Genomic DNA, 27,255 nt, shown 5'->3' on the forward strand with positions numbered 1-27,255 from the left:
CCCGCCCGCCTCGGTAATTGTCATGGCCGGCGGGCCACGTGACTCCGGCTCGGCCCCCGCCCGGTGTCTTATCGCTCGGGCTCTGTAGTCTCTGTCCTCCGGCTCCCTCCTCTAGTCACTGCGGACGCCGACACTGCCTTTCTTCTTTCGAGAGGACTGCCGTACAGACTCTGAGGATCCCGGTAAGGCTGTCAGAAGTTGGGCGTCGCCCCCTAATATCCCTGTCGTTTCCCCGGAGTTCTAAGAGAGACATTCGCTTTTACACCAGTTTCCATAAACCTTTGCATAGTGGTCCAAAAAAGTCTCTTAATGCCTTTAAACAAACGAAAGAAAAAATCCATATTGGCCCCGCGAGTTAATGGTATTAACAGCTAGATTCGCCGAATCCCCTGCCCTGCGTCTCCATTGGCTGTTGGAGGTCTCATAATAACAAGCTAAAAGGGGGTGCGTTCGGCAGTCGTCTTGCCCGCCTCTCGCAGGTTGATACTATGGGCTTTCCACAAAAATGCCTGTTGGAAAGAGAGGGGCGCCCTAGGTTGGCGCATGCGCCGGGTTGCCGCCCGCCGTCTGAACCGGCCCGGCACAGGAGGAAGAGCCTGGGTGGTAAACAGGAAGTAGACGCTGAGCTCTCGGGAGCGGCCCTCAGGTAGGGTCCTGGGGGGCACCTGGTGCCTCCAGAGTAGGGGGGCGTTTGTCCGAAATCAGAGGCGCCGTGTGCGGGTGCGTTAAGTGGCAGCCTGGATCTGCTTGTTGTTCTGGTGGCTCTGAAGGCAGCCTGGCACCTGCGGGTGGGTGTGTCGTTCTTCCACCCCACCTTGCGTATCCCTCGTCGCAAAAGGGCAAAAATGGGGCAGGGACAGAGGACCAAATACTTCATGGGTTTGGTTCCTGAAGCAAAGATACACAAAACTTAGGACGTTTTCACTTAGGGAGTGGGAAGCGCTTCAAAAGAAGTATTTGTAGAAAATTTGCTTTCACAAAGTCAGGTGTAAGTATGGCATTCTCTCTAGAAGGCTCAATTAAGCACGTAGGTGATATATTTACTTAGGCTATAAAGGAGGTTTACATGGAAGATGTTTAGATTTTATTTTCAAGGACGTGTTCAATGTTTTGAGTCATAAATGAACCTACCTAATTTTCCTTTGGGTACACAATACATTATTCATTAACTATCTGGTGTTTGCTAAAACCGGTTTTATCATGAATAAGTAAGTATCATAAAGGAGTGTTTAACATCGGTATTTTGTAACAGAACCCACGTTATTTTTCTAATAAGAAAAAACCTTGTATAATGCCTTCATATTAAGTACACCTTATCAGAATTTTTTCCTGCATTGCTTTCTGTAATATAACTGCCGTGTTTAAGTTTTCAGCTACTCTTAGCTGTATTATCTGCACTATCCACCTGGAGATATTTAGGCAAGAGACATACAGTTTTTTTTTTTTTTTTTTTGCCTATAAGGTTTAGAACTTAATTTTTTCAAAAGAATTATTTAACTTCATTTATTTATTTACTTTAATTGACCAGAGAAGGACAGAGAGAGGAGAGAAAGTGAGAAAGCAAGCCGCCAGGTCCGGGACTTGAACAGTGGTCGGCCATGTGGGAGACCAGCACCCTTAACCACTTCACCACATGCTGGCCCCAGAACTTAATTTTTTTATGTTGGAATTTTACTTAGGTAGTTTTCAATTTTTTTTTTTTTTGGTCTTTTAAGATAATTGATTCTTACTAAAAATGTATTTGTCATAGAATACATGTTATAACTAGTTCATTTGTGTCAGCAATACATGGGAAGAATAATTAACTTAAAATCTGTTTATTTTAGGTAGCTCTAGGAGTGTAAATAAGGGTCACAGTTTGAACCCGTTTTGGAAATTACATTCATCTGGTCTTGTTTCCTTCTCACTCAGCTATTCCACCAAAGGCCAGAAATTTGCTGCTCAAAAGTATAACATGGGGATCAGCAACATCAGCATCTTAGGTCCTATCCCATACTACTGAATTACCTATAGAATCTGCATTTTAACAAGACCGCACAACCTCTAGGTGATTTTTATGCACGTTAAAGTTTAAACCTTACTACCTCAGTAACATTGACATTGAAGTTACTGTGGGCAAACATGCAAAAGCTGTTTGTTTGTTTTTTTAATAGGTCTTAATCTGTACATAGACTACCATAAATAGGCAGTCAATTAAAACAAGATTGATTTGTGGCAGTGAAACATTTTATTTCTGTATGTATGTTTTATGTCAAATACTTTATATGTAAAATACTGTAGTAAATTTTTAAAAATAATTTTATGCTATTTACATTTATTAACTGTTTTTAAGTTTTTTACATTTCTTTTTTATCTATAGAAAACATCTGGAGAAAATGACCCATTGGTTTCATAGGAACCCATTAAAAGCCACAGCTCCGGTGTCTTTTAACTACTATGGTGTAGCCAGTGGCCCTTCTGCTTCTAAAATTTGCAAGTAAGTTTTATGGAACTTAAGTCTTGATTGATCTGCGCTTGGAGTCAAGTAGTTTTTTTGATTCCATGAGTGATACAGAAGTATGTAACACATTGTTCTTAGCCTTAGACTCCTTACAAATTTGTGAATAATATGTGAAGAGTTGTCATATTTTAAATTTTTCCAGTCAGGGTCCATAATTTTAGTTCAGTAAATGAGTCCCAGAGAGTCTAAAGCAATCACAATAAAAGAATTAAGCTAAAGAGTATAACAATATAAGAGACTCCTTGAAGTAGCATGTTACTAGTTGGCCAGATAGTAAATTTATTAAATTCAGAACAGGGCTACTTTCCTGTTGACCAGGGATGACTTTCAAAATGTTCATATAGGAGAAGGGACTTGAGCTGCTTTTAAAATATACTGTGTGGATGGAACCAGCAGTTAGCATAATGACTATGTTGCTGGACTCCCACGTAGTTGACCGCAGTTCGCGTCCTGGACCCGGTGGCTTAAAACTCATGCCAGGTGCATGTGCGTGCGTGCCCAAGATCCCAAGAGGAGAATGGAGGAGAAGGGATTGCGGCGTGACCATCCCCCCTGGGGGGTGATTTCTCGCTTTCTGTCTCTATGTCTCTGTCTGTCTGGCGAGCGCACACGCCCTATAGTGAAAACCTCTCCAAAAAAAATATATATATATACTATGTGGCTTAAATCAGGGTTGGCAAACTGTGCCATGCAAACTTGACTTACCATTTGTTTTCTTTTTTTTTTTTTTTTTTGAGAGAGAGAGAGAGAGAGGGAGATTTTTGCTCTATATAGGGCACGTGTAGTCACTGGAGAGACAGAAACAGACAGAAAGCTAGAAATTGCCCCCCAAGCAAAATGGCTATGCCACAGTCGTTTCTCTTCCATTCTCCTTTTAGGATTTTGGGCAGGCACGCACACACAATGCCCAGCATGAATTTTAAGCTGCTGGTTCTGGTATTCAGACTGTTGTCGACTGCATGGGAGTCCAGCGACATAGCCATTATGCCATCTGCTGGTCTCACTATTTTTTTTATTTTAATAAAGTTCTATTGGAACACTGCCAGCCCCACACTTATTTACATATCGTCTATGGCTACCTCTGGTTGTGTTTTCTCTATAAAAGTAGACTTGAAGCATCCCAATAGAAACCTTAAAACCTGCAAAGGCTGAAATAATTACTATCCAGACCTTTACAGAAAGTCTTTTAGGATCTCTGAAGAGGGGAAAGAAGAATGTCATTTCTCTCAGGAAAACCTTTGTTGTAGGATCAGTGAGTAAAGCATTTTGACTCAAAGAAAAGAATTGGTTGCAAAAGATATTTCAAAGGAGTCGACTGACCTGATTTGCTCTTAAGATGTTGAAAAGGATTCAGTCTATTCAGCTTATAGAACCAAAATGACTAAGACATTGGTACTTAGGTGTAAGGGAAAATCAGGAGAGTTGCTATTTTGTGAGACGTGGTGATTGGAGCAAAAGGTAAAATTAGTTTATTGAGCTATAGAACAGTGGTCAGCAAACTTTTCTATAAAGGGCTGTCTAGTAAATATTTTAAGCTTTGTGAACTACAGTTACTGGTGTTAATTTTTCTTTGTTCATTTTAACAACCCTTTAAAAGGTAAAAACAATTCTTAGTTTGAGCCTTAAAGAAAAATAAGCTATGGCCATACAGACAAGTTACCACTTGGAGTTTGCCAACCCTAGAGGCTCATCTTTGTTTCACTCTTCTATCTCTAGCAGTGGGCCAGTTCCTTAACTCATTTAGTCATATTTCTTCTTTTTTTTGCGGAGAGGTTTTTTTGCTATAGGGCATGTGCGCTCTCCAGAAAGACAGAGACAGAGAGACAGAAAGCGAGAAATCACACCCCCCCAGGGGGGATGGTCATGCTGCAGTCCCTTCTTCTCCATTCTCCTCTCGGGATCCTGGGCACACACGCACACACTCCCGGCACTCGAACCACGGTTGACTACATGGGAGTCCAGCAACGTAGCCATTACGCCAATTGCTGGTCCCCCTAATTCTTAATCTAACAAATTAACAGCCTAAGTTAGATAGTTCTCAGGTACATCTTTCTCAAATTCTATCATTCTGAAATGACTGTAACTATACTAGTTGGTTGTCATGTGGGATCTGGCTTCTCTTGAATTGCACATTGCCGCTGTGCTACAGAACAGAGCCTATTTGTTTCGTATGTTTTATAAAATGTGTCGTATGTTTTTTTTATATAATTATATCCACAATTTTCTCCTTTAATTGAGCTTATTTAAGTACAACTTTTAAAACAATTGTTACTAGAAATTTCATTTATGTCTAGTATTAGTCCTAATTTAATTAATTCCCATGTATTTGGTATACATTAAAGGAAGTGTGTATATGTGTGCAGTGTTTTAAAGCTTTTATATTGACACCTTTAAGCCATTTTTACATCGAAACCTTTAAGCTGCTTTTACACAGACTCATTGTAATAGCATAGCTTACTTTACTATTTATTTCTGTCTTGTGCAAGTGAGTTGAGATCATCCAGGGCACGACTTCTTGAACTGTTCACTGATTTGAGCTGTAATCCAGAAACGATGAAGAATGCTGCAGATTCATATTTTTCACTTTTACAAGGTTAGTTACTTATATGAACTCCTGAGTTTTCTTAAAAAAAAAAAAAAAAAACTGTGTTAGGGCCAGACAGTGGGGCAGTGGTAAAATGCAACACTCTGTAAGGCAATCCTATGTAGGAAGGTTCCTAGTTCAGGTCTGGATAACTCCTTGAGAATGTTGACCACATGCATGCCCATGGTCCAGGGTGGCTGAATACAGACAGTGGATCATAAGTCAGGACTCTCTTGAAATACTGTTTCTGTCATGGAAGAAATAAATAAAGTTTATAAAGCAATGGTGCAGAAGTTCACATTTAAATCTTACACTTTTCCATATTTGAATAGTTTTTTTGGCTGTTTTCTTTGGTACACTTGAGTTTCAGAGATATGAGAATGTAAGCGTTATATGTAATCTATGAAAATTAAATGTGTACATATTCCATGTTAACTCAAGAGCAGGTGTGATGTAGAAAGGGTTAGAGATTTTGTTTAGACACCTGCAAAAGTAACCATCTGAAAACTTTTCTAAATAGAACACTTGATATCTCTTCTAAAATAGGTTTCATAAATTCATTGGATGAATCCACCCAAGAAAGCAAATTACGTTATATTCAAAATTTCAAGTGGACTGATACATTACAAGGACAGGTTCCAAGGTAAGCAATGCTCACCTAGTACTAAATTGAAGCCAGGTATTATTTTATTTGTTATTATTATGATGAGGATTATTATTTAATTTGACCATAGAGAAAGAGAGAGAAAGGGAAAGTGAGAAACCAAGCCACCAGATCTGGGACTCAAAACTGCGGTCAGCCATGTGAGAGTCCAACGCCTCAGCTACCACATCATCTGCCAGCCCCAAACCAGTTATTAACTATTTAGCCAATGGTTAATTCATGGCTTCTGTATTTAAAAAAAGAAAAATACAGGTCTTATCAGCATTTTCTCTCATCAGGAAATTAATTAAAAGCATTTGACCTAAATCCTAATGTATACTATTTAGTAAAAATACAATTTGTTTTTTCCAGACCAGATTTGTTTTTGAGAGTAGTATATGTGTTAAGTAGAATTGAACAGCTTCAACTTTTAATAACACACGAAGAATAGTTTAGGAACTGAGAACCCAAATCTGACATTTTGTCTTTGACTATGTTTAAACTAAGAAATTTGGTTTCTCTCTTACTTTTCTTTTTTCAGATAGATAGGTAAGGTATCTTTAGTCTTTCTCTCTCCTCCTCTGCCCAGTTTCATATGCTATTCACAATATTTGTTTTCTTCCTATTTCTGTTCATTATTTCTGCTGTTTTCAAAAACTTCCCTCAGAGCTTTCTCTGCAGTCACTTGAAACTGTTGACAGTAGATCTAATTTTAACAGGTAACAAATCATAATGGTGCTACATTTTTTTCTTTATTCATAAGAGTGTGTGCACTTGAGAAAGAGAGAGAGAGAGAGCGAGAGAGAGAAAGCAGCTCCCAGTGGGATCTGATCAGGTCACAGTCCTCCTTCTTCCACTTCTCCTTCCTGTCAGGATCCTGGGCACACACCCGAGCTAGAATTCAAACCCCGCTTGGCCTTGTGGAATCCATTCTCCTTTGCACAGTGCTTACCCACTGTGCACAGGGCAGGCCTGGTGCTAACATTTTAACATTAGATTACTTAAATGCTCATCTACCTTTACTCGGTTTATTTTAGAATTACTACTTTATAGAAATAGGAAGGAATTTGAGACTATTAAAAGATCAGAGCAGGCAGGCCACACACTATAATGGAAAGAGTCTGAACGTTAGATTTATATGTATTTAAATCAACCCTGGTGTTCAACTGAGGGGACATCTACTTTTTCAACTGTATATTTGAGTTACAGGATTTTGTGAGGAACAAAATAAGAACATTTCTGTTAAGTGGGTAATAAAATGTCAGGTATCTGGTAAGACATTCACTGATAGCTTCCTTCCTTCCTTAGGAGTAGTGTATGTAGAATACCGCAGTGGGATAGGAAGTCAGGACTGTGGATCCTTTCCAGATGTTAATACTCTGGAATACTAAAGTTTTCCAGCACTTCACTCTTCTGGTTTTTAATGTGACACTTTTGTTTTTCATCCAAAATTAAGGATTTTTTTTTTAATTAAAAAAATATTTTTTTCAATCAGACCTCTTTATCATTATTACATTACAAAACTTAAATTGCAAGATATTTTGCATTATATAAATGTGGCACTTTTCTCCTCCCCCATACCAGTTTCATTTCTATATAATAGAAAGCTATTTAACATTTTTCCAGTATGTTTATGAGACAGTGAAAATTTATGTGATGAAGACCTTAATTAATACTGAATATTCAGCACATGTGAGAAGTCTAGGTTACTTTGTGTTTGAATGCTACTTGTTCCACAGAAATTGTACTGTGAGTATACCTGTTCTGACAAACACTTTTTCAACTATACATACTTCAGCGAATACTTAGATGTGGTGCCATAGAAATGGAGTATTTTGGAATAAGGCAGCTTTAAATTTTAAAAAATGGGTGAAAAGAAAGAGAGGGTTATTCCTGGGGCTTCACATAAATTAGGAAAACTGTCTCATTAATTAAAGATAAAGTTATAAATTAGATAAGCCCATAGGTCACCACATGTAATTCATTTGCAAGTTCTCAATGCTGAAAACAGCACACTGTTAAACTTTGTATTAAGTTGAATACATAGACAAACTGTTTTAAAAAGTTTATTTATAACTCATATCTCCATTTCTGGTAAGACAGAGATGACAATGAAATAAAAACTACAAAGTAAAGTCAGGGTTCTAGTTTCTTTTTTCCTTGGGCTAACTTTTCTGTAAGTCATATTTACAAGTGTAAAATAAGTATGTTACTTCTGCTTTGAGATAAAGGAGAGAATGTCTGAGGAATTTTCAGGCTCTTATAAAAATGGAATGATGGTGAATATATATTGGTATTGATACCTTTTTTTAATATATTTTCTCATTTATGTCATACCTAGTAATAGAATCTGAAAGAAACAAGGTATAAACTATACTTGTTTGCAAGATCTTTCTCTTCATGCAGTTCTTTTGTTTTTTAATTTTTTTCCAGACAATAGATACATTTTTATTGAGCCTTTTAGTTTACAATATGTGGTAAAAGGAAAAACAGATCTCAACCAATATTTTACATAGCTGTAGTAAAATTTTTTAAGCTATAGGGATTTATAAGGGATTACATTTTTCAAAAGTTGAGATAAGTTATGAACAAATTTTAACTCCTTGAATTTTCCAGTTGAGTCTTCCCTTACAATAGTAACAAGCTCTAATTTGTGGCATAAGTTTCTTTCTTTTTTTTTTTTTTTTAATCTGAATTTATTTTTTTTTTCCAATTTATTTGCATTCATTCACTGTACATCACAGCATACAAAATGAGATTTTCCATCCAGAGTACACTGTGTATTGTCTCAATCAAGCACATCAACAAACATGTTATTAGCAAATGATCTTCCATTTCTTGTTTTCTGTATGTTTTGCTTTTTTCCCCCCATCCTTGGTTCCCTATCTCTTCCCCTCTGCCACCTCCTGTTCTACTCCCACACTGTCTCTGTTATCTATGTTTGCTTTCTATACCATTTTCCCCCCCACATTTTATTGAATCACCAAAGACCCTCATCAATCCAAATACCTTCCTAGCAAACACATGTGACACACACATTTCCATGAGCACAAGTCTAACTTTATGCATCCTATAAAGTAGCACCTAACTGGGGCTACATATCCTACTGCAGTCATTGAATAGATATATATTTTTTTCCTGAAACTTTTTTTTGTAACTCAATTTACATTCCTTCCCTAGGCATCATCACAGCACACAAAATGTGATCTCCCATCCAGTACACACTGCATAGTGACTCAATCATGCACATTACAAAAAAAATAAATTTCCAATTCTAGTTGCTAGAATTATTTCCACCCCTCTTTCTGACCCTCTGTCCCTTCCCACCCTCCTCTCACACCACCTCCAGTGTCCAAAATTGTCCTCCATTCCCTTCCCACCCACATTGCATTGATCACACAATTTCCTACATAACCTAACTACTTTCAAAGGTGAGTTCACTCGTTACTACTAAGAAAACCAGTTTTAACTTAAATCAAAGAACCGCCAAGGAACTTTGCTTAAAGCCCGGAAACAGGTTAGGATTCTGTTCAAATGGTAGGTGCATGAACCTATCAGTCTCATATACTTTTATCTTCTGTTCTGGTTCAATTTTCCTGATTAAATTCTGGGATATAGTATTCAACTCCAGACTTGTCCCTATGATTAAGTTAGCTACTTTCTCAGTTTTTGGACTCTTATTTCCATGTATCTGCGTTTAGTTTTCCTGATACAGCACATCCTTGAGAACTTCTTGGAGGTCTGGTCTGGTGCTGGTAAATTCTTTCAGGTTTTGTTTATCTGAGAATGTTCTTGTCTTTTCTTCCCACCTGAAAGATAATCTTGCCGGATACAGTATTCTTGGCTGAAACTGCTTCTCTCTTAACACTTGGAATATATTTTCCCATTCTCTCCTCGCTTTTATTGTTTCTGATGAGAGATCTGCTGTTAGCCTGATGGGATGTCCTTTGTAGGTAACTTGATGTTTTTCTCTTGCTAATCTTAGTATCTTGTCTTTGTCTGCAGTTTTGGTCAACCTGGCTATAATGTGTCTTGGAGAAGATCTTCTAGGGTTGATTCTATTTGGGGTCCGTTGTATTTCCTGGGACTGGATCTTTGAATGCCTCTCTAGGTTTGGAAAGTTTTCTTGCAGGATTTCCTGGAATAGATTATCAATGCCCTTATGGGTTTCCTCACCTTCTGGAATGCCAATTATCCGGATATTTGGACGTTTGATGGTATCCAGTACTTCTCGCATATTATTCTCAAATTTTTGTGCCATTTTCTCAGCCTTCATGGTGGATTTTTCTAGGCCAGCCATTTTCTCCTCTACATCTGAGATTCTATTTTCTGAATGATCTAGTCTGCTTTTAATGCTTTCCAGGGAGATTTTGACTTCTTGTATTATAGACTTCATCTCTAGCAGTTCGGTTTGAGTCTTTTGTAAAGTGTGTAATTCCACTTTTAGATCTTGCAGGAATTTCCTCATCTCTTGGAACTCGTCAATCTCTTTCTCCTTTCTCTTTAGTAGTTCATTATCTCTCTTCTCTTCCATCTCTGTTAGCTTAGACATTATGAATGATCTGAATTCCTTATCAGACATTTCCATGATTTTCACCGAACTGCTTGTGGATGAAGAGTTACTCTTTTCCCTAGGAGGAGAGGTATTTTCTTGTTTTCCCATGTTTCTCGTGATCCGGCGGTGATTTCTTGTCATCTGATGAATGTTGTGTTTTCTTTCAAATTCTGGAGGTTCAGCCTTAATGTTAAGGAGCAAGCAGACAGAGGTGATCCAGAATCTCTTTGCTGTTCTATTGTGCTTGCTGGTGCAGCAGATTCAGAAGATAGTGGGGAATATTTCAACCCTATTAGTATTTGAATGTTTAGCTACAGTGATCTTAGATCTGTCTAAAAACACACTGAAAGGATATTGGAGAGTGAAGAGACAAGAAAAAAGAAAACGAGACAGAAAAAAGAGAAAAAAAGACAAAAAAAATTAAAAAATTAAAAATTTGTAATTACTGTTCTTTTTTTAAAAAAATTCACAAAATACAAAATACAAAAATACAAAACTGCGCTAGTTCACAGTAGCCATGTGGAACCTTGTCCTGAAGGCCCGTGGCTTCTTCTGCCTGGATGGGAGGAGCAGAGTGAAAATTAACAAGAAAGAAGGTGGAGCTAAGAGCCAGAGAAAAACTGGACCTTTTTTTTTAAAAAAAAAAGGGGGGGTAAAAAGGAAATATTACCCAAAAAAAAGGGAAGACAGAAGCAGGGAGAGACAGGAACTGAGAGACCGAGAGAGAAGGCTGGGGGCGCAGAGGGGGGCTCCCTACCGCTAGCTCTTTTGTTGGAGGCTGAATTATTAGTAGAAAGTCTTCATTCCCTTAAAAATCTAGTTCACAGTAGCCATGTGGAACCTTATCCTGAAGGCCCGTGGCTTCTTCTGCCGCTAGCTCTTTTGTTGGAGGCTGAATTATTAGTAGAAAGTCTTCATTCCCTTAAAAATCTAGTTCACAGTAGCCATGTGGAACCTTGTCCTGAAGGCCTGTGGCTTCTTCTGCCTGGATGGGAGGACTTCATGCAGTTCTAATTGGATTGATATTCAAAGTCCTTCACAGTTTACTGTCAGCTTGGCTTTTGTCCTTCTTTTTCTTGCGTCTTTCTATATACCATCTGCACCCATCACGCTGGCCAGGCCACTTATATGAGAAAAATGGCACTTTCCTGTGCTTTGACAGCATCATTCGCCCACCTGGGATGTCCTCCTACTTCCCTTCTGGTCATCTGTCAAGGCACAATTTGGATTTTTTAAAATATACTTTTAAGCCTTCTTTAATCATTGTAGCCTGAAATAATCTCTCTTCTGAATCTCCCCTCTTTTTTTTTTTAATTGCTAGAGGGTATGTGTGTTCACCAGAGAGAGAGGGAGAACACCCTCCTGCCTCCTGATGGAGCTTGATCATGTCTCAGTCCCATATCTTTCATTTCTCCCTATTTTCACAATTTGAGGCATGTACACCCTTATGCCCAGCGACTTGGGCCTGGATTCAAATCATGGCCAGCCATGTAGGGCTGGCATACCTCTGAATTCCCCCCCCCTTTTAAATGTAGTATAAGAACTGCATTTTAGAATCAACTGAATACTTTAGAAAAAATACAGATTCCAGGCCCCAACCCAGAGTTTCTGCCTCTCTGAAGTTAAGTCTCAGAAATCTGTAAAGCTCATCTATGTGCAATAAACTTTGGGAACTACTGTTCTTTCGTCATTGTTATGTAGTATATATTACACAATGGGCCATTATATTTAACCATTTATTGAAAATTAACCTGTGTGTCTTACCTCCAAACTATGCATTACACAGAAGAACCACTTTTATATAAATAAGTTAGTATATAGTTCTGTAATTTTTGATCAGATGTCAAATAGGCTTCATGTAGCAATGTCTCATCATTGATGGAACTAAATAGTAATTTTATTAATTCCAGTGCCCAACAAGATGCTGTTTTTGAATTAATTTCCATGGGATTTAATGTAGCTTTATGGTATACCAAGTATGCATCAAGACTTGCTGGAAAAGAAAAGTAAGTTGCAAGGGGAGGGTTATATGCATGTGTGTTATTTTTTAAATATATGGAGGTATATTACTTAATAGGATACTGATTAAGAAGTACCACTGTGGGTAAGTGACAGATTGTTTCGTAATGTTAATATTCCAAATATCAGAATTATGAAGCTTGTCTTTAAGAGGGAAAAGAAATTAATAAGCTTTGTCATGTGGGAGATCTTTCTAAATAGGACACTGAACTAAGAAACTGTAAAGAAAAAGACTGAATATTTGACTACATTAAAGTGCCATAAACAAAGTTCAAAAACAAATGCCAGGTTTGGTCAGAAACATTGCAATGAATGTGATAAATTATTTATTTTTATAATGTATACTCTTACAAATTAACAGACTATTATATCAATAGAAAATAATCAAAGGCCGTAAATAGCAAGTCACAGAAAAAGAAATACAAAAGGCTTTTCTAAAAATACAAATTTTGGACCCCATCCCAGATTTTCTCACTCTTTGGGGTTAAGTCTGAGAAATTGTATTTTTAAAGCTGTCTATGTAGAGTGAATTTTGGAAACTCTACTATGCAGAAATATGTGAAAAGATAGTTTGAAAGATTAAAGAACTGCAAAATAAAATGAAGTATAATTTTTACAGTAGCTAAAGTGGATAACTAGCGATACAAAACTGGCAAATTAGTTATGGCCTATACATACATAGAATAATATACAACCATTTAATTGTATATATATGGTGTAAAATGATCTCTAAGTGATGAAACAAGAACAGGGGAGTGAGTTTAACCACCATTGTATGTGCATGTGGTTTGTAAGTGAGCATGCAGTAAGGAATGGTATTTTCTGTTCTGAGAGGAAAAACGAAGACTTGGTAGCAGTTTACCTCTAGTTAGGATCTCTTTTTTTTTCATTTGTATCTTTTCTTCGGATGTTTTTCATGTGTATTTGTTACTTTCTTTAAGTGTCAAAATTAGATTTTTCTGAAGGAGGAAAATTGTTGAGAAACACAAATGACTATTTCGGCTTTACACTAATGCATTAGTTGTTTGTTTTAATACTAGAAATAGGATTCATCCTCTAACTAATGTTGCAACTATGTTTCAGCATAACAGAAGATGAAGCAAAAGAAGTTCATCGAAGCTTAAAAATTGCAGCTGGGATTTTTAAACATTTAAAGGTAGAAACAAAAATTAATGTTTTAATTATTGAGTAACTTGTGGTGGTGCACAACATGTTTTTCATTATATTTTTCTTATGTTAAATGCCTTATTGACATATGCAACCAATTACTGAATGCTAAATGTCTCCATTTTAGTCTCACCAAAACCTTTACAGTTAGGAAAGTCAGATTGTAATATACCACTTATTTTTCTGTCTCTTAGGAAAAGAGGGAAAAGAAAAGATTTTTGCCATTTCATACTGTTCTTTACAGCAGTTCCAGGAGGAGTCGTGATTTCTCAAAATAGGGCAACTTCGGATTGTACTCTCTGTGCACACACTAGAGGGGCAGTCTTGCACTCCAGTTATGTTCAATTGCTAGGGATTTGATGGGAATTGGGAGAAAGATTGTGCTTCTTGTGTTTCTTATACTGGTTGATACTGCTGCTCTGCAGGCGTTGCACAGAAGAGGCCTAGGTTCAAGCCAGGCATAGTAGTGCGTACTCATAGACTCAGCTACTCAGGAGGCTGAGATAGGAGAGTGGAAATATAGCAAGACCCTATCCAGAAAAACCAAGAATCTGTCTTCCGGAATTCCACTCTAGTGCATTCTAATTAAACCACTGTTTACCATAGACTTCCTGGGGAACATTGGAGGTTTCTTCACAGTAAAATAAGATGATTTTTATGGTGATTAAAAAGCTATGATCCTGAATTAGGTATAAAATTGTAGCATTGTTTTCTTTATATCTTTAATTATTAATGTGATGAACAGCTCAGGCTATCATACAAACAGGAATTATTCGTTCATCTATTTCAGTTAAGTATTTTCTGAGATGAAAGTATGGCTTGCATATCTAAGCAATTAATTATGAACAGAATTTGCTTTTGAATTTTTAATACTTAAAAATGCTTGGTTTTACAGCAGTTAGCGTAATGGCTATGTTGCTGGACTCCCATGTAATTGACTGCGGTTCGAGTCGTGGACCCGGTGGCTTAAAACTCATGCCGGGCACGTGTGCGTTTGTGCCCAAGATCCCGAGAGGAGAATGGAGGAGAAGGGATTGCGGCGTGACCATCCCCCCTGGGGGGTGATTTCTCGCTTTCTGTCTCTGTGTCTCTCTCTGTCTGTCTGGCGAGCGCACGTGCCCACGTGCCCTATAGCGAAAATCTCTCAAAAAAAAAAAATAGCAAAAATGCTTGGTTTTAAAAATGCTTGTGTTCTCTGTAAGCCTATTACATTGCTCTATTTTTTTTTTTTTTAAGAATTATTTAATTGTATTTATTCATTCATTTATTTTAATTTGACCAGAGAGAGTCAGACAGACAGAGAGAGAGAGGAAGCGAGAAAGCAAGCCACCAGGTTTAGGACTCGAACTGTTGTCGGCCATGTGGGAGTATCCAGTGCCTTAACCACCACACCACCTGCTGTTCCCCACATTGCTCCCTATTTTTATAGTTTTTGTTGGTACTCCAAATTTCTATTAAGTATCTTCTAACTCTTGTTTTCTTCATCTCTAGCAACTGAGTTAAAAGGGTTAAAATAAAATTTTGCTTAGTTTTATTTTTTCTTTCTCTCTTACTTAGGAAAGTCATATCCCCAAACTCATTACACCTGCAGAGAAAGGAAGAGATTTAGAGGCACGGCTCATAGATGCTTATATTATCCAATGTCAGGCTGAAGCTCAAGAAGGTATCCTATATACTGTTAAAAATTTTTTAAGAATTATTTTATCTTCCTTCCTTTCTTCCTCTCTTCCTTCCTTCCTTATTTTAATTCCACCAGAAAGACACAGAGAGAGAGAGAGTGAAAAAAAGACAGTGAGAAAGAGAGAGGGAAAGTAGAACTACCAAGTCTAGGACTTGAACCAAGGTCAGCCATGAGGGAGTTCAGCACCCCTAACCACCACCCTACCTGCCAGTGCCCAATTTTTTTTTTTAAAGAAAGTCTTCATTGGCATTTCTCATTTTAAAGTTAGAATTAGCTGGAATTGGGTTTCAGGTTTCAAGAAATGTATACTGAGGAATAATTTTATCTTTAGCATTTATTTCATTCATTCTTAACAGAAAAGGTCCTTACAGTTAATGACTCTTTCAAAGAGAATTTTGATTTCATGCCATTTCTGACAACATAGAATTAATTTTTAAAAATCTTTACTAGATAGTATTGAGTACTCACTACAGAGAGAGACAGAGAGAAAGTGAGAAGGGGGTGGCCAAGCCACAATTCCTTCTGTTTCTCCTTTTGGGGTGTTGGGCATGCACTCACACATACCTGCTGTGTTTTTCAAGTTGCTAAGTCTAGGACTTGAACCATGCAGTCAGTCCTATGGGATCCAGCCACCTTAATCACCACTCCACTGACTGACCCCAAAATTAATTTTTTAACTCATTGTTTTCCTCTCTGTGTTCTCATTCTTTTTCCTCTTCCATTGTTTTCTCACCTTGAAGTTTTCACTTTTCAACACCAGGAAATAATGGAAAGTATGTGAAAACAATAAAGAAACTTCATAGACTTTTAAAATTGATTTCAAATTCCAGTGTTTTCTTTTTTCTTTTTTGAAGAGGTTTTTCTCTATAGGGCGCATGCACTGGCCAGAAAGAGACTGAGAGACAGAAAGTGAGAAATTACCCCCCAGGGGGGATGGCCACACTGTAATCCCTTCTCCTCTTTGGGATCTTGGGCATGCACGCATATGCACTCAGCATGAGTTTAAGCCACTGGGTCCAGGACTCGAACCTCATTCGACTACATGAGAGTCCAACAGCATAATCATTACTCCATCTGCTGTCCCTAAACTCCAGTGTTCTTAAAGTATTTCCTACTATGTTGTGTTATTCGATAGTAGTAATTTTCTGTGGTTAACTTTGTAATTGGCTAATGATTTATTTAAGCACAATTTATCAGAATCAACAAGCTCTGTGTTTTATTAGTTCATGTTTTGATTTTCCAAATCTTTTTATCTTAAAATTTTTAACACCATGGCACAGGCTGCGTGGTGGTTAAGATCCTATAAGGTTGACTGCACAGTTCAGGTCCCAGACCCAGCAGCTTGGAAAACATGCCCATTTGTGTGTGTGTGTGTTTCTGTCTGTCTGTCTCTCTCCCCAAAATCCTGAGAGGAGAATGGAGCTAAAGGGATTGTGGTGTGGCCATCCCCCTGGAAGAAGCTTTCTCACTTCCTTCTCTCTCTCTGTCTCTTTCCAACAAGTACACATGCCCTATAGGAAATTTTTTTAAAAATTTTAACAAGCTATATGAAACTCTCTCCAATTTTGTTAGTGTTTTGCTAATATAATTGAATGTAAGGTGAATGAAAGGAAATGTAACCATATGTCCAATTTATCTTGTTTTCATTATAGTAACAATTGCTCGAGCAATTGAATTAAAACATGCTCCTGGACTGATTGCTGCACTGGCGTATGAAACAGCTAATTTCTACCAGAAAGCTGGTAAGTTTATAATTCTGTTATATTTTTAGTTCTTAGATTTTTCAGATTTATTTGCTCTTAGTTTAACAGAGAACAAAACAAAAAAGGTTCTCAGATTGTTTTATTATTTATTTAAAATGAAAAAAAGAAGGAATTAAAGCTGTTCACAGCTAATATGCTGCATAACATATAAGGGAAAGTACAATGCTGTACTTCATTAAATTTCTTTTTTTTTCCCCCCATTTATTTTAAGTTTTTGTCATAGGGCATGTGTGCTCACCAGAGACAGAGAGATAAAGACAAATGAAATGTGAGAAATCACCCTCCAGGGTGGGTGCCATGGCACAATCCCTTCTCCTCCATTACTCTCCAGGATTTGGGTCACACACACACACACACACACACACACACACACACACCCAGCATGATTTTCCAGCCGCCAGGTCTGGAACTCAGATTGCATTCAGCCATGGGAATCCAGTACTTTCACCATGCCACCTTTCTGGTCTCTCATGTTATACTTTTTAGCCATATATAGTGATACAACTTTTTTGCTTTTAATTTTTTTGTGGGGAGAGAGGAATGGGGAGATTTGATAATAACCTTATAGTTATTATTTATATCTAGACAAGAAATTGAATTCCAGAGTCAACGTGACCAGCCCATAATTTGCATGTGTGTATATGTGTATGGGTTTTTTTTTTTGGAGAGGTTTTTGCTATAGGGTGCGTGTGCTCGCCAGACAGACAGAGACAGAGAGACAAAAAGCGAGAAATCACCCCCCAGAGGGGATGGCCACGCTGCAATCCCTTCTCCTCCATTCTCCTCTCGAGATCTTGGGCACGCACACACACGCGCCTGGCATGAGTTTAAGCCACTGGGTCCGGGACTCGAACTGTGGTCGACTGTGTGGGAGTCCAGCGACATAGCCATTACGTTAACTGCTGGTCCCTGTGTGTATGTTTTTTAATGCCAGAGTGTGCATGTGTGCACATGAGAGCAGTGGAAGGAAAGAGAAAACAGAAGCCCTCCCCCGTTCCTAATTGAACTGCTAGCAGGTGGAAGGTTAAGACTAAAACTTAGTTCTCCTGATTAGTGTATTGTTTTTAAAATTCACTTATTTAGGTGCATATGTTTCTATTTACGGAAGTGTTTTAGTCCATTTTTCTGTCACAAATAACTAAATACCTGAAACTGGGTGGTTTATAAGAATAGAAATTTTATTTAACTTACAGTTTCAGACGTCCACATTCTTGTTGGTGGGGACTACAGAGTCTCAGGGCAGCACATAGCATCTTACAGCAGGATAGAAAACTTATGTCTGTCTCATTTCCTTTCCTTATAAACCCACTAGGATTCAACCCTAATGGCCTTAATCATGATCACCTCCCAGAAACTCCCCCTTTAATCCCATAGTTAAAAGTTTTTATCCTGTTAATCCTGTGACAACCAAATTTCAGCTCATGAATTTTAGGGAACCATATTCAAACTACAGTAGGTGGTTATTATTTTAGTTGCTTAGTAGAGATAAATAGAATGTCTGGTGGAGGGAGACAAACATAACCAAATTATTATATGAGAAGAGATGCTACAGCAGTGAAATAACACAAACAACCTAGGCATGCTAGAGAAGGCTTTCTAGAAGGTGGTGCTTTAGCCTTATTTTGAAATCTAAATAGAAGTTTTAAATTTCCTTGGAAGCTTTAGAGTATGAAATTTAGTACGTTCTGGGGCTGTCACAGTTGTTCTTAGCTAAACCAAGGCTGAGTGATAGGAGATGAGGTTTGAGAAAGTATACATGTTAGAGCTAAGGAATTGGTTTGTGAGCCCAAGAAGTTTGGCCTGTATTCTGTAGATATTTGGCATCCATTAGATATAAAGCAAGTCTAGCTTGGTTGGATTTGAATATAAGAAAGGTCCCTGTAGTTACAATGTAAGAGATGGTCTTGCTTTGTGAAGGAGTGGTAGCAGGCCGACTCTTCAACACTACAGAAGAAACTGTTTGTGCAGGCAAGCATCAGACTTTAACCCGTCAAATATTTCTCTGCCTCTTTCCCTCACTTTCATTTTTTGTACTCCACTTTCCCTTTCTTGCACATAAATGTTACCCTGCCACGTGACTATCTGGAGTTCCTTGGAAACCATTCTGGGTACTGCTTGAAATGAATCATTTTTGCTCAGTTAAGGTCTACTAAATTAAAAAAAAAAAGGAAGAAAGTCTTACCATGTATTGAGGAAATAATGAAAATTTTAACCAAGATATAAGGAGAAGAATGGGAAGGAAGAAGTAAATTTGAGACACCTTTGGGAGAAGGTTATGTGAATGAGGAAGTGTGTGTGTTACACAGTATTGATTGATGAAGAGAGCAGATGAAACGAGAGTACCTTCTGTGTTTCTCACTTGGGTACTTAGACTACTCTTTGCATTGCTGTATTACATTTTTAAAGTACAAAATAATACAGTGTTTACTTGTAAGTTCTGGGTCATATCTATTTTATCATTATACTAACCACCAAATCAAAAGTTACCATGGTATTTAACCAGTTTTATTATGTAGCTTAAAATGTAGCTATGGGAAAATACATCACTTTTAGGGCATTTGGGGATTTTTTTTGTCCCTAGTAAATACTTGAGTTTTAGACTTGAATGGCATTCTGCTTTTAGGAGCAGATCACATGAGCTGAAAGCCTTCTAGTGAATGAGGGTGAAATTATATTTTGCTTTTTAAAATGTAACTTTAGATCATACTTTATCCAGTTTGGAGCCTGCTTATTCTGCTAAATGGAGAAAATATCTTCACTTGAAAATGTGTTTCTACACAGCTTACGTAAGTATTTGTAACCCTAGAAACAATGAAAATTACTGTCTTTCCAGCCCCTTGAGTACTAGGTCATTCATAAGCCTCCTCATTAGCATTTGATAAATAATAGACCACTCTCAGTAAATGTTCACTGACAGTCATTGCAGCCATTGTGAACTAAACAAAAGAGCAATGGAAAGAGATGATGGAGAATTGTAGAACTGGGTTATAGTGATGCTATTTAGTTCAAAGCCCACTTTCAGGCTTGAACCTTCTGCATACGCTATGAGCATTCTCTCAGTCGTTTCATCCTGTCCATGGAGAGAGATACTCACTGACTCTGGTCTCAAGGCATTCTACACGATATATCTGGTAAAGAACTATCACAAAGCACTGTTATGGAAGTTACTTATCAGTTTATTATATCTACTAACCTTAATTTGTTAATTAGAATATCATGTTAGAGATATAATAATAATAAACTTTCTTCAGGTCTAAGTAAATACTCTTACTTCTTAGACTTTATCATTTGTTTTCAAAGGTACCGTGTTCAGTCTCTGCACTGATGTAGCCATTTACAGACTAAACTTTCAGGATGATACATTTCTCTTAGAACCTCTTTGGTCCTTAACCTCAAAACAGTTCCTCCCTCTTCCTCTGCATGAACACAATTTCCTCCTTTATCTACTATGTCCTCATTTTAAAAACAAATTTGAGCAGATAACTCTTGCTCTCAGAGCATGGTTACAAGGCTATTTTCACTCAAAACTTGACATTTTTCCACCTTTTATGTGAACAGAGTGAGGGAATCGCTTTACTCAAGTAAACTTGACACTTCAAACAGTGATAAAGGCATTTATTTATCTGACACATATAAAGCAATAACAGTGGAAAGCCTCATGTGAGGAGAGAATGAATTAAAATGTGTTTCCTTTATCAGGCTTACTGTTATCATGGTCAGACTTTGTTGGCTAGTGATAAATGTGGTGAAGCAATCAGGTCTCTTCAAGAAGCAGAAAAATGTAAGTAATTTGCCAAAATAGTAACTCCCCTTTTGGAAACAAATGTTTTACCGTCAGAGGGAATAAATAGGTGAATATGGGGATTCTGCCTATGTTCCGGGAATGGATGAAATAATTGGAGGAAAGAAAAAAAGTTTTAAAAACCTAAATTACAGAGATAGCCACCTTCCACTCTGTGTTATTTATATTGCTCTTATACTAAGTAAGGAGCAATAAAAATCTGTATCTGCTTTAAAACTTTTTAGGGTATTACAAATAAGACATTATTAAGCATAATCGAACAATTTTGTATCCCCTACACGTGCAGTTTATACTAAGGCAGAAGCACTATGCAAAGACTATGGAGAAACCAAAGGACCTGGACCGACAGTGAAACCTTCAGGGCATTTGTTCTTCAGGAAACTTGGAAACCTGGTGAAGAACACTCTAGAAAAATGTCAGAGAGAAAATGGGTTTATGTGAGTACAGCTTAATACTATTTTAGTAATATTAGTACGTTTTATCATTATCATGTTAAGATATTAATATTTTTGTAATAACAGTTTTTGTTCATCTCTGTTGTCAAAGATTTCATGTTAAAATGCACTTAAGTTTAGCATTTTCTCTTTAAATTGGTGATAAAGAGTTGTATACAACCTAACTTAGTTTTACTTATGATAGGTACATATAGAAGATTTAAAGTTTAAACATCCATGACCCACTTTATCAGGATACTCCCATTTTGTCCTGATTTTAACTTAATTTTGTTTCCCTGCCATTCTTTCTGCCTATATTATTTGTCTTCCCAACTCCTTTGCATATTCATTTCACCCTGGTTTCAGCTACCTGTAAAGCAAGAAAATTAGTTTTCTCTCATTACTCTCTAGTCCTTTCAGCAGTATTCCATTGTTAAATCACTGTTGTTCAGACTTAGATCACCACCTATGGAGGTTGGTAGCTTCAGTCTTTTTTTTTTTTAATTTTTTTTATTTTAAGAGAGATTTTTGCTATAGGGCACATGTGCATGCTAAAGAGATAGATAGAGACACAAAAAAAACCCCAGGGGTTATAGCCACACCACAGTCCCTTCTCCTCTTGGGATTTTGGGCAGACACGCACATATGCCCAGAGCGTTTTTTTTTTTTTTTTTTTTTGGAGAGATTTTCACTATAGGGCGCGTGCGCTCGCCAGACAGACAGAGAGAGACATAGAGACAGAAAGCGAGAAATCACCCCCCAGGGGGGATGGTCACACTGCAATCCCTTCTCTTCCATTCTCCTCTTGGGATCTTGGGCACGCACGCACATGCACCCGGCATGAGTTTTAAGCCACTGGGTCCGGGACGCGAACCGCAGTCGACTACGTGGGAGTCCAGCGACATAGCCATTACGCTAACTGCTGGTTCCGCCCAGAGTGTTTTAAATTACCGGGTCTGGGACTTGAACTGTGGTCGACTACGTGGGAGCAATGTAACCATTATGCCATCTGCTGGTCCCTCCTCAGTCTTGTTCCTGCTTTTTTCTCCTTACATTCTTCACTTTATAGTCTGAGTTTGGTTATCCTGGGCTTTTCGCTTCTTTGAACATGCCTGTGCCCTCTTTAATCACTTCTTTGGAAAGAGTCACTGAAGCTCCATTTCTGGGCTAATTGCTTCTTTTTTGTGTTACTTATAGCTTTCTGCATCAGTCATAGTTTCAGTCACATAGCATGGTAATTGACAAGGTTTCTTGACTTTCTTACTGACTTAAGTAAGTAAGCTCTGAAAGTCAGAGAAATCTTATTTTATCATTAAATTGTGATCTTCTCAGCTAGGACCTCTTCCATATTATGTACTCGAATAGTCACTATGTAAGTGAATGAATTGTCACTTAAATTCCTTTTTACAGTTACTTTCAAAAAATTCCAACAGAAGCCCCACAGCTGGAACTAAAAGCAAATTATGGTCTCGTAGAGCCTGTGCCTTTTGAATTTCCTCCTACAAATGCTTACTGGACACCAGAAGCGCTGGCTGCGTTTGATCTCACCAAGAGACCCAAGGATGACTCGGTATGAGATGGAGTATTTTCCTCCTATTCACAAAAGTCTACAGAGAATTCAGAGTTAGCATTTTTTTGTTTAAATAGATACTTACGTTTGTCTTGGTGTTAATTAATTATAATGCTTAGTGCAATCATGGAACAGCCTGAAAAGACCTCTGGGCCTTAAATGTCTTCTGATTTTTCCACATAACTGACTGGGATTGTTTTCAGCACGTTATTGTCTTTGGGTAGCTTGTTAGTGCTTCCTTTAAGAAGAATATGGGAGAAAAGATTCATGGGTTTTTTTTTTTAAGAGGTTTTTGCTATAGGGCACGTGCGCTTGCCAGACAGACAGAGAGAGACAGAAAGCGAAAAATCACCCCCCAGGGGTGATGGCCACTCCACAATCCTTCTCCTCTGTTCTCCTTTCAGGATCTTGGGCACGCACTCACACGCACCCAGCATGAACCACAGTCGACTACATGGGAGTCCAGCGACATTGCCATTACACTAACGGCTGGTCCCAAAAAGATTCATGTTTATGTTCATTTTGGTTTAGCATATGTCAGGTATTTCAAGATTTGACCAAATTTCAGCATTCCTTAAGTCATAGAGGGATAAAATAAGCATGTTTATACCCATTCATATCTAAGTTTTAGATCCTCAGAAAAATAATTTTTGCATACAAAAATACATCATGACTTTTCCGATAACCCAGTACATGTAGATGTTCTAAATCTAAAGGTGAATTGAGTGGAAATATAGAGGTTTAACTACCAACAGGCTAAGGAACTGTGACAATAAGAATGGGAATTTTTTGCAGCTCTAGCTGCTTTCTTGAAATTGGGCTGTTTATATGTAATTTTCTTTTCAAACTAAAATAGTTATTCCTTTTAAAAAGCATCTTTATGTCCTAGTCAGTCTCTAAATGCCCAACGAGGGAGCCTGTTGCTATCATGAGTTTTTTCCAAACTATAAGGTTCCACTTGCATGGATTCATCACTCAGTTTCTTCCCCCACAGAGTGTGGAGGAGGAGTGCCCTTTCCTTGATGTTTACTTCCCAGTCTAGGTTTGCATCTTCACTGAAATGTAGCTTTTTAATCTTTTTTTGAGGGGAGAGGGGAGAGGTTTTTGCTATAGGGCGCATTTACTCACCAGAAAGAGAGACAGAGAGACAGAAAGCGAAAAATCACTTCCCATGGGGGATGGCCACACCGCAATACCTTCTCCTCCATTCTCCTCTCAGGATCTTAGGCACGCACGCACACGTGCCCGGTGTGAGTTTAAGCCACTAGGTCTGGGACTCAAACTGCGGTCAACTACATGGGAGTCCAGTGACATAGCCATTACTCCAACTGCTGGTCCCTCTAATCATTTCTTATAATCAGTTGACATACAGATTCTGGGGTAGTTCTGTAATCTCATTGTTATGTGGTTTAATATCACATCTTTTAAAAATTAAAAGTGGGAAAGATCTAGTGTTTATTTTCCGAATCTTGGTTTTTGTACTTACCCTGTGTTTTTTTCTCCCTAGACCAAAGCCAAACCAGAAGAAGATGTGAAACCTGTGAAAGAACCAGATATCAAACCTCAAAAGGATACTGGATGCTACATCTCCTGAAACGCTTAGAAGTGCTCTGCTGGTAGATAGGAAGAATCATGGAACTTCAGTTCATATTTCTTAAAATGATTTATCTGACACCTAGAGAATAATTATTACATTCAGAGGAATTATGCCTTCAGTTTATTTGTTCTTGATTTTTAATCCAGTGGAGATGTTTCATGCTCTGTTTCCTTGCATACCTTTTTAATCAGGACAACATTGAAAGATTTTACTGTGCCTATAATGGATGTATTTGGAGGTTGGGTTATTCCCCCTCCACCAACTGGATAGTAGCAAGTTTCAGGTTAATACACTGTAGGCCCCAGTCATGTGATTTCATTTTCTGTCTCCACAGTTCTATTTTCCTTCTTCTTTCTTAAAGCCAGAAGGATGAAAGGAATAAGTTTTTTAACAGACCGTGTTTATTTCCCTGACATTGTAGTAATTGCGACCTATGCATGTTACGTCTGAGTCATTTATCTTTCCTGGTGGGGAAAAAGTCACTCAAGATCGCAAAACCTCCATACCAAATCCCTTAGGAATATTAGAATCTGTAACTTACTCAAATGCCAGTGTTTATAGGTTTGTTGAGACCTTGAAGGACTTTTCCCTATTATAGTAATCTCGTTCTTCATTTAGTCTCCATAACCCTACAGCAATTTTTACAAGTACCTTTTCTAATGGTTTTTTTACGTAGAGGACAGAACTTTGTAATGGCTCTTAATGTTTCTATAAAAAGAAGATAGTAAGAACGGAAAATGTTTTTGAAGAAATCAAATATTGCATGGTGTAAAGAAAAAAGTTTAAACTTAAATGAGAATAGGTTGTCCTGGATTACCTGGTAACTCTCTACTTTGTTAAAGAAATAGGAAAATGCTTTTGTTACCTGATTTCAGTGTACATTGTTTTTACATGGTTTTCTAATATACATACTCTATCAGAATTGTGTTGCTTTAGGCCAAAGGCCATAGTGAAATCATAGAGAACGAACAGATACAGTAACTCGATTGTAATATTTGAAACAGTTTAGTACATACACAGATTTGAGAAATAGTGGACGCAGAGTCACATGTCTGTAGATTTAATTTTTCAGTATTCTCCTAGGGCATTAGCTAACTTTCCTATTATAAATGACAGATTGGTTCACTTAAATCATCATAATAGTGTACACTGAGAGCTTACTATGTACAAGGCATGGCGCCGACCACTTAATGAGATAAACCATTCAATTCACACAGCAACCCTTTGAGAAATAGTAAAATTTACATAAGGTTTGGAGTAGGAATATAGATTTCATTATGAAGATTAGGTTTACCTATCTGAATCAGTATTGCATTCAAATAAAAGATGAGTTAAACGGTATATTAGGGCATATACTCCTTTGAAGAAACTACATAGAATTTTTGAGGTGTTTCTGTTAATATGTGAAAATGCTAATTACTGCTTATAGTATAACCTTTACTATTTGAAGCAGCGGTTTCCAAAATCGGTAAGTTAATAACAGACACTTAATTTTATTCTGGCATCTAAGAAAAAATACTTTATTAAATTTCACTGTCTTTAGTGTGACTCTTAGTACAAAATTACTCATCCGTTTGCTGTATGCCATTTTCTGACAAAACTTTAAAGAGTGCTTGATGCCAGCACTTGTATTCTTTGCCTGTGGGACCGATTTATCTTAGGTACTAGTACTGCTAACCTTGTAACTAAATTTACACATCGACTTTTATGTGGATTATACTACCGTGTATGAAACGGAAACGTGTAATGTGCTCAGTGCTTCTATAAAATGCAGTAAACGCTGGTGTTACTGTAAATTAAGGGTGGGCAGCATTGCCATGAGCAGGTAATGAATACTCGGTTGACTCTGCAGAGATGACAGTGAGTAACTGAAATATCCCAGGATATGCAGTGTTTTCCGAAATGATGTTGGAAGGTTTGGGAAATTATCAAATGTAGAGAGGTTGCATGAAGGTTAGAGAGAGCTGTAACTATGTGTTTGCAGGCATTTCATACCAGGCAGTGACAGCTAACATATTCTGCTACAGGTGTTGTTTGTATAGTGAGTTATCTTTTTATTTATGAAAATAAAATAATTTTACTGATGATTTCATTGGAATTTTTGGGCTTTTTTGTATTTTTACACTTACTTAGCTGGTAGATCATTAATACAAACTGAGCATCCCTGATCCAAAAATTTAAAATCCCAAAGGCTCCAAAATTCAAAAAAAAATGTTTTTTGAGAGAGAGATTTTCATTATAGGGCGCATGCGCTTGCCAGACAGACAGAGACATAGAGACAGAAAGCAAGAAATCACCCCCCAGGGGGGATGGCCACGCAATCCCTTCTCCTCCATTCTCCTCTCGGGATCTTGGGCACGCACGCACACGCACCCGGCCTGAGTTTTAAGCCACCAGGTCCAGGACGCGAACCGCGGTCGACTACGTGGGAGTCCAGTGACATAGCCATTACGCTAACTGCTGGTTCCCCAAAATTCAAAACTTTTTGAGGGCTGACCTATGTGATAGGTCACAGCCAAAACGCTGCCCTATAAAAAGATTGTGTAAAATTGCCATCAGGTTATATAGAATGTTCATGAAACACAAGTGAATTTTGTGTTTAGATTTGGGTCCTATCTCCAAGATAACCTCCTTTTGTATATATGCATATACTCTAAAATCTATCATTTCAGATCCTAAGTATTTTGGATTAGGGATACTCAGCCTGCACAATGCAAAATCTTAATTCTTCACAACGATGTTTTAAAATAATAGATAACGTTTGCATCAGTTGTATTCTTCATGCATTCATTAAATATCCAACACTCCTTGGCCTGTTTAAGTTCTACTTTTGTTTATTTATACCTATAGCCTCTTCATCTCCTCTAAGTGGGATTTTGATTGGCCTGCTTATATCTCATGCAGAGTGTTATGTAGTATGATGCAGTATTTGTGTAGTGG

General features: G+C 37.7%; 1 protein-coding gene across 3 annotated transcripts; it reads left to right on the plus strand.

Annotated features, from left to right (window-relative positions):
• Positions 1 to 6: 6 nt before the first annotated feature.
• Positions 7 to 26,407, plus strand: BROX (BRO1 domain and CAAX motif containing). 3 transcript variants are annotated; one of them, XM_027768964.1, is made up of 13 exons: positions 7 to 182; positions 2,332 to 2,476; positions 4,987 to 5,093; positions 5,631 to 5,727; positions 12,193 to 12,288; positions 13,385 to 13,457; positions 15,026 to 15,131; positions 16,802 to 16,891; positions 19,613 to 19,698; positions 20,612 to 20,693; positions 21,001 to 21,151; positions 22,559 to 22,718; positions 24,226 to 26,407. In XM_027768964.1, the coding sequence occupies exons 2-13, from the start codon at positions 2,376 to 2,378 to the stop codon at positions 24,310 to 24,312; spliced, it is 1,236 nt and encodes a 411-aa protein (XP_027624765.1). In that variant the 5' UTR covers positions 7 to 182; positions 2,332 to 2,375; the 3' UTR covers positions 24,313 to 26,407. The 3 variants fall into 3 exon arrangements, with proteins under 3 accessions (XP_027624765.1, XP_006170252.1, XP_006170253.1); XM_006170190.2 differs by having other exon boundaries at positions 2,360 to 2,476; XM_006170191.2 differs by lacking the exon at positions 7 to 182 and adding an exon at positions 576 to 646 and having other exon boundaries at positions 2,360 to 2,476.
• Positions 26,408 to 27,255: the final 848 nt, after the last annotated feature.

The sequence above is a fragment of the Tupaia chinensis genome, unplaced genomic scaffold (genome assembly GCF_000334495.1).
Source record: "Tupaia chinensis unplaced genomic scaffold, TupChi_1.0 Scaffold148108_1, whole genome shotgun sequence".
In the NCBI taxonomy this organism is placed as follows: Eukaryota; Metazoa; Chordata; class Mammalia; order Scandentia; family Tupaiidae; genus Tupaia; species Tupaia belangeri.